This window comes from Salvia miltiorrhiza, chromosome 2 (genome assembly GCF_028751815.1).
Source record: "Salvia miltiorrhiza cultivar Shanhuang (shh) chromosome 2, IMPLAD_Smil_shh, whole genome shotgun sequence".
Lineage (NCBI taxonomy): Eukaryota > Viridiplantae > Streptophyta > Magnoliopsida > Lamiales > Lamiaceae > Salvia > Salvia miltiorrhiza.
In genome coordinates this window covers 41,901,347-41,912,697 of record NC_080388.1, presented here as the reverse complement: position 1 = coordinate 41,912,697, position 11,351 = coordinate 41,901,347, and the positions used below count along the sequence as shown (strand labels likewise).

General features: G+C 33.3%; 2 protein-coding genes across 2 annotated transcripts; both read right to left on the bottom strand.

Annotated features, from left to right (window-relative positions):
• Positions 1–368: 368 nt before the first annotated feature.
• On the bottom strand, positions 369–1,698 carry LOC131013511 (senescence-specific cysteine protease SAG39-like). The gene is made up of 2 exons (XM_057941620.1): positions 1,199–1,698; positions 369–1,095 (listed from the first exon to the last, which is right to left on the bottom strand). The coding sequence occupies exons 1-2, from the start codon at positions 1,638–1,640 to the stop codon at positions 506–508; spliced, it is 1,032 nt and encodes a 343-aa protein (XP_057797603.1). The 5' UTR covers positions 1,641–1,698; the 3' UTR covers positions 369–505.
• A 3,110-nt stretch (positions 1,699–4,808) lies between these two features.
• Positions 4,809–5,765, bottom strand: LOC131013513 (protein trichome birefringence-like 38). Its single transcript, XM_057941621.1, has 3 exons — positions 5,600–5,765; positions 5,168–5,505; positions 4,809–5,089 (listed from the first exon to the last, which is right to left on the bottom strand). The coding sequence occupies exons 1-3, from the start codon at positions 5,723–5,725 to the stop codon at positions 4,825–4,827; spliced, it is 729 nt and encodes a 242-aa protein (XP_057797604.1). The 5' UTR covers positions 5,726–5,765; the 3' UTR covers positions 4,809–4,824.
• Between the last annotated feature and the right edge of the window lie 5,586 nt (positions 5,766–11,351).

Here is an 11,351-nt window from a genome sequence, read left to right as displayed (position 1 = left end):
ATAACCGCACCCTATATATATATATATATATATATATATATATATTTAATTCCATCAGATAAAATGACATTAATTAGTTAAATGTGGAACACAAGATGTTTCTGCTAGTACTTACAAACATGTCGCCAATGCTTCTTTGTACCACTCAAAAGGTTTCCCCAAATGTACAAGGATTTTGTCCAATTGGCTATTTGAGATAGTAGCAGAAAGTGTGCATTGCACACAATTAATAAACTTCACATTAATAAATTGTTTGTTAGAGTTAAATAATTGTATATAGATTTTAAGTCGTCAATGGCGTGGGTGACGTTCACTAATAAGGGTTGTAACTATAACCAATTCTTGGAACAGAGCAAGTCCACTTGAATTCCATATACTAAAGTCCTTTCTTTACAATCAATTCTTGGAACAGAGAAAGTATACACAAATATTATATATGTAATTATATACACATGTGATTTAGATAGGCCGATTAATTGGAAGCAGTACAAGTTCATTCTCAGTTTCAGGCAGTTGGATAAGAAGCTGCCATGGCGATGCCACAGAGACCTTCTGCAGCTCCAACATCCCTCTGCATCATGATATATCCCTCATCTCCCCAGCTCGCTCCCCACGAGTTCTTCACCAGCCAATACTTGGTTCCATCACTGGTAGCCCCATACCCAACTGCAGTCACGCCATGGTCTAGTTCGGTCCCACACTCTCCAGTGAATACTCCACTGGAGTAGAACTGGAAGTCTGATCCACTTGCATCAATGGCTACTGATACTGGTTGATTCACTACTGCTTTAAGCAGTGCGGATTCGCTGTTGGCTGGGACATCCTCGTACCCTGTGATCTTGGCTGCATCAGATGATTCCTTCTTGGAGTTGCAGGTGCCATCCACTCCTTGGTAGGGGTAGTTGGATTCAGTTGTGAGGCCTTTGTTGCTAATAATATACTGAAAGGCATCATCCATAAGGCCACCATTGCAGCCTTGATCTTGAGTGGTGTCACAATCCACAAGTTGTTGTTCAGATAAAGAAACAAGTTTCCCTGTTGTGAGTTGGTTGATTCCTTCCGTGGCTGCAACTGCTGAAAATGCCCAGCAACATCCTGCATGCATTTTTGTTTTATACAAAATCAAATTCACAATTAATTAATTTCTCTTCAATTTAATTTACTGTAAAATTGTGATTAATTATGTAAGTAAGATTACCACATTGGCCTTGATCCTTAACAGCAGTAACAGCGCCCTTCTTCCTCCAGTCGATGCTAGCCGGAGCTGCACTCACATTTTCATACCTAAACGACGAAACCTTAGACGATGACGACTTAGGAAGGGATCCCATCCTGTATCCATTTCTAGACGCCTGAAATTCATCATTCCTCAAATCAGCAAATTTGTTGACAGCGAGCTTGTAAGGGCGAGCAGCAGCTTCATTAAACGACTCGATATAATCCACATTCTCCTTGAAAATGTTGAATCTCATGGCCTTCTCAGCATCATCTTTGTAAACACGGCCGTTCTCCACCATCCATTTCTGATGCCTCTGGATCATGGATGCATCAGGTGCTGTTCTTGCTGCGGCTAGAGAAGCCCAGAAGCCTAGCACTGCCATTACAGCCAGAAGCAGCTTCCAAGTAGTTATCGATGCCATATATGGTTGTTGTTGGTTTGTGTAATGATGAGATGTGTAAGGTAGCTATATATGTTTGGAGAAGGATGATCGATGCTTCAACTCACAAGGAAAATGGTATTTATAGGTGTACAAAACCCTTAAACCATGCACTAGAATTTAGAACAACTCCAACGTCGAAAGACCGTCAAATTACTGTTTTTAAATTTTAAGAAAATAGTACAATTTCATAGCTCATTTCGTCGACGCACCTCTGTTAAGTTTTATATTAATAACTCTTTGATCAGAATGTATTCTTTCTTACAATAAAATCCAATAAAACGTATCTTGATTTTTATTTTGTCTCATGCTACCAGTACGTCTACAAAATAGAAGGATTTAGTTTAAGCATCCAAAAATTAAAAAGATATTTAAGAATTTTGAGTAAAAACAAAACATAGTTTAACGCCACATCTTGCCGACACGGTAAACAGAAGTGGAAAAATGAGAATAAATAAATGTGGTGAGAAATGAGAATGAATAACTAATGTTAGATTTCTAAATCCTATGGATGATACTTATCTAGAGGGGTTCAAGACAAATGAGGTGAGAAATGAAAATGAATCAGTAACCTTAAATTTATAGACAGATATTTATCTAGAGGAGTTCAAGACAAATTAATATGGTGAGAAATGAGAATGAATCGGTAACGTTAAATTTTTAAATATTATGGCTAATATTTACCTAGAGGGGGAAAAAATTTACCTGACTTCGAATCCTGGAGGTAGAGAAAATTTTATAAATTAATTTAATATCGTTGGAGGTAGAGAAATTTTTATCAATTAATTGCATATCATTAATATTAGTTTATGCAACACTATATACTAATTTATTCACTATTCTCATTTTTCACGAAAATAGCATTCTCGCCAATTCTCTAAATTGCTAGATCATATATGTACATATCGAGATGTACTTATATTTTGAAAATTGTTTGTACAAGAAATTTTGAATTTAGGGTTTAGTTTCAGCGATAATTGCAATTTTTATAAGAATGTGAGAACCATTAAAATTACTACATTTGTTTTAAAAATATTCGTGACTAAATTTACTGCACTTGAAAAAAATAAAATTATAGTATAATATATATATATATATATATATATAGTGGTAGGGGTGGGCTACCGTGAGAGCACATCTTAAAATAAGAAATAAGAGCAATTTTTAATGTATGAATTTTATGTACACGTATGAATTCGTTGTATAAAGGTATGAATTGTGAAAAATAAATTTTTGCTACCTTTGGGATTCGAACTCAAGACCATAAATCCATCCAGCAGGATTACGAATCAACCATAGATCTTGATGATCTAATGGCTGAAAATGATTCTTATTTTATATCTTAAGAAATGCTCTTATTTTAGCCATTCCCTATAGTGGTATATACAGAAATATATATTTGAGTGTGTGACAAATAATTATATAAATATAAACATAACAAATATAAAGGGTATCGGACGGTGCGTCCTCATCGAGATTATGATCGTCGATTGGTGGGTGAGGGTGACAACGATTATGGCCACCGTCGCCATGAGCGAGATCGTGCGCCGTAGGGTTCCGTGGGCCAAGCAACGCTGTGGTAAAGCTCCTCCAAACCCATCGTCAGGGCTTCAACCTGCCGACCCAAGATGGCCACATCGGCGTGACGGCGAGCATCTACCACGTTTTATGGTTGATGATGGGGCGGCACCTCTAGGAATCGTACCTCTGAATACCAACTGACGTAACGAAAACTTAACACCGGAAGGTTGAGAACTGATTTTTTTTTTTTTTTTTTGAGGAAAAGAGAACTGAATCTCAATCAAAACTTAAACAAATTAAATCTTCCAAAATCCATCCACAATTACGATAAGAGCCCTATTAAGGCCGATGCAAGGGCTGAAAATTAAAAGACTCAAACACCAAATAAACTGAAAGCCCAACAACGAAAACTTAACATAAAATAACGTGACTAAATCTTGGGCTGAAATGCACGACGATCAACTTAATTTGTCTATATATGAATGCTAAAGCTTCCTTTAACTCCATCATTTCTCCTATATGAGAGAATAAGCTAGAATATTTTCAGGTCGAATTCGTAGTTGCTAAAGCATTCAAAGACTATTAATCTACAATAAGGTAAATATCAAATTTATAGTATTTCTCTCTATTATAGTTGTACTGTTTATTCTATTATAGCTATAGAAATTAAATGTACATGTTTATTTAATTATCATCCTAGCTATGAAATCCTTGGGTAGATCTTCACTCAGGTTCTATCAGAGATATGCATATATAGTACATATCTTGATAAATTGACATTAATATAAAAATTTGAGAAACTAGCTAGATTAATTTATTGATTATACAATGACTTCGAACCCAGAGTGAAAAGAAATACAAGAAGCATTATATCATTCAAACTTAACTTTAAGAGTATTTTGGGCTAAATTGCTAAAAAAAAATGACTATTGGGGAAATATGAATATTGTAGTTGAAAAGTAAAGTCCACTCAGGAGGAAGAGAAGAAAGATTCAATCGAAAAGTCTAAACAATTTAAAGTGTGCCAAAAGAAAAAATTGAGTAGTGTAAGGCAACCCAAAAAAGAAGAAGAAAGAATCTCCAACCATCAAAAATCAAAGAAGAAAAAATATAAAGTTTGTTTAGGTGTATATATATGAGATTTTGCATATATATATATATATATATTTCAAAATGACTTTAGTTGTACATTAAATAATAGTTAGTTTAAATTTTAATTTATTCATTAAGTATTACTATCAAATTTCATAACAAATTACAAAGGCAAATGATCAAGTCAATTTTCTAAAGTTAATAAGTAAAATCAATTTAAACTGTAGAATATTATAGAGTTACATCTATATTTTTTTACTTTTGTCAAATAAAATGACATTTGTTACACGTACAAAGCAAGTTATTTCTTCCAGTGTTCAAAAATAAGCATGAGAAATTAAGAATAGGAAAAACATTGACTATGACAACTAAATCTCGGCACTGAGGTATTTGAAAATTTAATTTGTCGTATATAATGAAAAAGATGTTATAACAAGTTGATTGCAATAAAGACAAGATATAAAGTTATGTTAAGAACATGCATGAGTATTCATGTATTATGTCAATCCGACTCATTTGTCACAAAAACTGTAGCATAAACTCATGAAAAATCTCAAACAAGGGCAGCGTAAAGAAGCTGGTTCCATGTATCCGGCAATCCGGGTATGCACCAATGGCTGCAGTCGAGGCCATGGCCTCGGCTGTATTTCGACGGATGAGCGTCTTTCCTTAGCTCCGATAGAGCCATCACATCGAGTAGATGAACCGGCTTCCTTATTGTGCCCAACACGTTGCTTATTATTCTCGCTGCTGCCGGCACCCTCGTCGAATTCGTCGGCCCTTTTTGGGGCTCGTGCTCCGCAGCACAAGTCCTAACCCTACGCATCATCAATTTCATTACACTATCTGGAATTGCACGACTAGTTTAATTTCAAGTAATTAATTAACTAACTTACTGATAGTGAGTGGGAGAAATTCCCTGGTAGAAGACCTTAGTCTTGGCAGGGTCGACGTTCTGGTCGACCCAACGGGCCCACGTGGTGAGGGCCCGGGTAAACGCTTGGAGGCGGTTCATGTCCTTGGCTATGGTGGAACCATATTGGATGAAGTCCCAACCTTGGGACGCAGCGGTGTGAAACCACCAATGCCATGTGTTGAATATAAGCATGTCCATTCCTTGCCACGCTTTGCCTCCAACAATAATGGAGTCTAGTTTTAGGACATTGCCTCTTGCTTCCTTTACTATATCAACCAAATAGTGGCTTGTGTACAGATATATTGTCACCCCATAATCCTGCGTTTTCAATTAATTCTGAAATTGATCCGAATGTCTCATCAATTAATACAAACTATATGCAATTTATCTTGGGATTTAATAATAATATGACCTCGAATGTAATATAAGAAATTGGGCTTTTCCTAACGAAGGTGGTCTTAGCGTTTGGAACTGCAGCGTGGAGCATGCAAGCTAACGAGTTCCACTGATTTAGACTCAGCGAGTCGCCCACAAACATTATCTTCTTCCCCTTCCATCTTTTCAGAAAGTCAGCGCCATCAAATCTACAGAAAAATAACCAAATCAAAAATTCTTAGTTATACATGTATTTAATTTAAGGGGAAAAACTAGCTACATAAATCAAACTTTAGAAATAAATGTTAGTTATTTTTTATTTAAATATATCTTAAATGCAAATAAATATTAAGAAATTCAATAACAACCAAGTATTATTTTTTTATTTGTATTTTTTTAACCAAAGACTTAAAAACATAGTCTTTTAATTGGGGGTACAAACCACTACCAAAGGAAAATAGAAAATCATTATTGATCTTCCTGATCTTTTAAGTGGCCTCTTTAATTAAGTTTGCCTCTTTAATTAAGTTTCAAGATTTAAACAAAATGAAACTTGATCAATGAGCAAGTCTATAACGTTGCTCACTGATCTAAATGAAAATGAAACTTGATCAGTGAACAAGTCTGAATGCACATTTTCAACTAAGTGTTGCTGATTAATCCTGAAAAAAAAAAAAAAAAAAAAAAAAGTTACCTAGGCAAGCTGCAAGAGGTTGGTTTCCATGAATACTTAAGGTACTGTTTGTCAGGACGGCCAAACTTGAGGCAATCGAATACAGAATCTATGTAAGGACAACTCAACGAGTCGTAGAGAGGCTTCGAAGATGAATTATACACCCATTCACCACTATACAAGTTGCATTTATTTGATAACTCCCCATCTCTTATATAACTCGTGTTTCCCAATAATTCTGATTTTGCACACACCAAACACAAAACCAAAATGGCTAAAAGCGAATGGAATTTGAATTCCATCCCACTTTCTCAAACAGAAATATCTTGTAAATAGATGATAATGGGGAATAATTACATTGTTGTAGAGTGATGTATATATACAGCCAAGATTTAAGAATAAGAGAAGATAGTATGCAAGTGGAGAAAATAGGGAATTTATGTCGATGTCTGAATAATTTTGACCTGATTTTGTTTATGAATTATGCCTTCATCATATATATGGAGAGTTTTGTGGAATGGCCACGTTCGGTTTTGAAAATCTGTGGTATATTTTCTTCATTTAATAACATTGCCTAATAGGCACTCGCGTCTTACAAAAATATTGTAATTTAATACTCCAGTTTGATTGTATGCGGATAATATACGATTTTAGTGCTTATAATTATGGTCTATAGATTAGTGGGTCATCAAACAAATTATGGTCTATAATGGTATTCTTGATCTTCTAAATAAAGGTCAAGCGGAACTTTCAAAATACAACAATATAATTTTTCTAATCCTAATTTTGATTTTATTCCACTAGCGTAGAAATAATTGTTTTAGTGGCTACACTGGTCCGTTACCTACTGATGTTATTCCCAGTACTCTTCAATAATGATTTTTTCATATTGATTATAATTTTCTTTTTACTACATTAATAATATTAATTATAAAATAAAAATCGTTATTCATATATTAAATCATAATTAACTTTTACACTAAAATTAAAAAATCATATACCTCAATTATAGAATAATTAATCGTAATAATTATTTTTAATTAGCTAAAACTTTGCTAACTAGAATTATTTGTAAATTTTAATTGACTTAATGAATCTTGATCATTAATTATAAATTTAAATTAAAATAATATAGCCTGAATTTGAAAGAAATTCAAAAACAAATTATAGAAAAAAAAATTAATAGTGGGACATAAATGAGTGGATTTTGAAAATAGCCACTTTTATATAGTAAAAATAAATTTTACCCACTAATATAAAAACTTAAAAAAATACCCACATTTACCATTTTACCCTTACATATAAAATTTTACAAATACCCACTATTCACTGGTTGTGAATTCGACTCGAATTCACAACTAAATTCAAGTATTGGTTGTGAATAACAAGTGTTGGTTGTGAATTTGCGTGAATTCACAACCAACATGCATTATTTCGAGTTGTGAATTCACAACCGATAAAACTTGAATTCACAACCAACATTATTTCAAATTGTGAATTCACAACCAATGAGACTTGAATTCACAACCAACGTTAATAATTCAGTTGTGAACTCAAGAACATTTGTACAAAATTGCGCGATTTTCATCAATTTCTTCGTTACTTATATTTTTTTCCGATTAAATTCAAATTGAATTCAACTTTTCCTCAAATTTCTCTTCTAAATGGCATACTTTCTTAAAGTAATTGAATAAGAACAATCCTCAAAATCTAGAATCCCTAAATCATTCTCAATAAATTAAAAATCAACAATCTCTACTGAAAATAAGGAAATAAGAACAATTTTGACATTCATGATTCACCACGAAATTCACACGCATCAAGCAATCAATAGATCGGAACAACAAATTTCACAGATCAATTAATTAGGGTTTACGGCTCAAAACTCGACAGCAGAACACGCAACCCCTTGGATTTGCAGCTAGGAACGCGCTGAAAATACGCAGTGCAGCTACATTCGGGTGATCCGTCGAACTGGAACACGCTCGGCCCGCACGTTCATGTGAAACTGTGCCGCCTTCAGGTGAACTGGAAGATCGCTGCCCCCGATTCCGCCGCCACCAAATCCAGCGGCACGGCGATTTTCTCCAGCAACCGGCCGGAGCTGACTCCGCAGGTAGCGGCCTCTTGGAGGTGGAGAAGAGAGAGGATTTTCCGGTGAGCCTGTCGAGATCGGGTTTGGTGAGTTGGCGGTGGCCGTGCTGAGGCGGCGGCGTGGTGAAGGACGGAGTTGGCGGTGGCCGTGGGAGCATGCGGCGGCGGCGTAATGAAGGGAAAGATCGAGAGAAAGAGAGAGAAGAGAGAGGGCGTGTGGGTAGAGAGAGAGAGAAGAGAGAGAGAGAGAGAGAGGGAGAGAGAGAAAGAGAGGACGTGTGGGTAGAGAGAGAGAGAAGAGAGAGTGAGAAATGAGAGAATGAAAGGAAATTAGGTTTGCCCATTTATATAGAAGGGTAATTTAGTCCATTCAATAAAAAAGTGGGTAAAATTTAAAGTTTTAATTTGAGTGGGTAAAATTTATTTTTGTTATAAGAAAGTGGGTACTTTGATATATTAACACGACATAAATTATAAATATGACTTAGCTAGAAAAATGAAAATTAACAATAAATCGCCATTATATAAATAGATAGGATACATATCACGAATACATTAAATTGTATATATATCTTGTCATACCTTAATATGTATGTGTTTGAAAATTCAGTATGAATGCTAGATTTCTTACAAAATACAGTAAAACCTCTATAAATTTATAACTTTGGAACCTAAGCATTTTACAAATTTAGAGATATATTAATATATTGATAAATTAATAATTTTTGAATTTATAAAATAATTTTTTAAAATTCAAAAATTATAATTTTAAATCAAATAAATGCATGTATTTATCAATTTATTGTGGCTGATATTATTGGAGATTCTAGTGATAATAAAATTGAAGATGATTAAAAAATAAGTTCATATTTTAACAAGTTACCATAATATTCATAATTGTAATATTTTAACAATTAATTTATAATATTAATGATATATATATATATATATATATATATATATATATATATATATACTTATAAAGGGGTTCTATAAAAATTATTATTTTATTAAATTGATTATTTTTATAATTGACTAAAGTGGAGATTGGAGAAATTTACTAGTTTATAGAGTTTATTAATTTATTGAATATTATTTTAAAGAGGTTTTATAGACCATTTTACTAATAAAAATAATAAATATTACATTTATATTTTTTATTTTTATCAAATAAAATAACATTAATTATACATACAACGTATGCTCTTATCAATAATACTTGATTGTACTCCTGATGTGAGTCATCAAGAACAAATTACTATTATAGTTAGATGTGTGAATATGCATGTTGGATAATAAAATTAAAATTGAGGAGTTCTTTTTAGAGTTCTTAAAAGTTGATGATACAACTGATTATGACTTTTTAATGAACTGCAAAATATTTTGAAGTCCCTTGATCTTAATGTTAATGATGTGAGAGGTCAGGTTTATGATAATGGTTCCAATATAAAAGGAAAACATCAAGGTGTTCAAAAGCGATTTCTTGAAATAAATCTTAGAGCTTTGTATATGCCTTGTGCTTGCCACAGTATTAATCTTACTATTGGTGATATGACACATTCTAGTGTTAAAGCTATTTCATTTTTTGGAGTTATTCAACGCATATATTTATTATTTTCGGATTCTACAAAAAGATGGAATATCAAGGTGTTCAAAAGCGATTTCTTGAAATAAATCCTAGAGCTTTCTTTATATATATGCTTTGTGCTTACCACAGTCTTAATCTTACTATTGGTGATATGACACATTCTTGTGTTAAAGCTATTTCATGTTTTGGAGTTATTCAACGCATATATTTATTATTTTCGGATTCTACAAAAAGATGGAATATTTTGCTTGATAATGTGCCTGGTTAAACTGTGAAATACTTGTCTAATACGCGTTGTGAGAGTCGAATTAAAAGTGTTAAAGCTATGAGATTTCAATGTCCACAAATAAGATTATCTTTATTGAAATTATATGACTCTTGTGATAATGATGTGAAGACAAAGAGTGAAGTAGAAAGTTTGGTTAATGCTTTAGAAAGTTTTGAGTTTTTGTTTGACATGGTGATTTGGTATGAAATTCTATTTGCTGTGCCTGTTAATATGGTAAGCAAAAAATTACAATCTAAGTCTATGTGCATTGATGCTAGTATGAAGCAATTGGAAGGTATATTATCATTTTTCGAAAAGTATAGAGATGAAGGTTTTATATCAAGTATGAATGTAGCTAAAAGTGTTGCACTTAAAATTGACGTAGAGCCTATGATGCACGGATTCTTCAAAAAATAGCACAGTGCAGTATCGGATACGCGCAGGGTGCGGGTGCGGGTGCGATTCGCGTGGGATTCGCACGGGATTCGCCAGGTGGCGAATCCCCTCAAAAAAAAAAAGGGATTCGCGAATCCGATTCGCGCACCCACAAATAGGGTGCGTTTTGGGCTATTTTTCAATTTTTTCAATTATTTTTGGATTTTTTGCAATTTTTCCAATTCTTTTTTGGGCTTTTTTGTAATTTTTGAGTTATATTTACATGCAATTTGAAACTTTTACATGCAATTTATTGAAATTTTTACTTTACTTATATTTGCAATGCGATTTTTTTTCATTATTTTTGGGCTCTTTTGCAATTTTTGAAGAACTTCATTATTGAAACTTTTACTTTAACTAGTATTTGCAATGCAATATTTAATTTGTGAATGTTCTTTTCTTTTTTTCAATTTGATTGGTCGCATATAATAAAATATGTATAAATATAACAGACGTATCCTTCACGAATTGCACCCTATAATTTTTGAAAATCCGTATCCCCGCATCCGAATCGTATCGCTCCCGCACCCGCCCCCTCGCACCTGTGCAACATAGCGTATAGCCTATCTTTCCAATTAAACGTCGTATGATTAGGAAAAATTATTTTGGTGAGAATAATGAGGATAAAGAAGATCATTCACCTGAAGAGTTATTTAGAATTAGATACTTTTGAAAGTATTTTTTATTTTTATATAATTCAAATAAATTAAAGTCATTAGATGATAATGAAT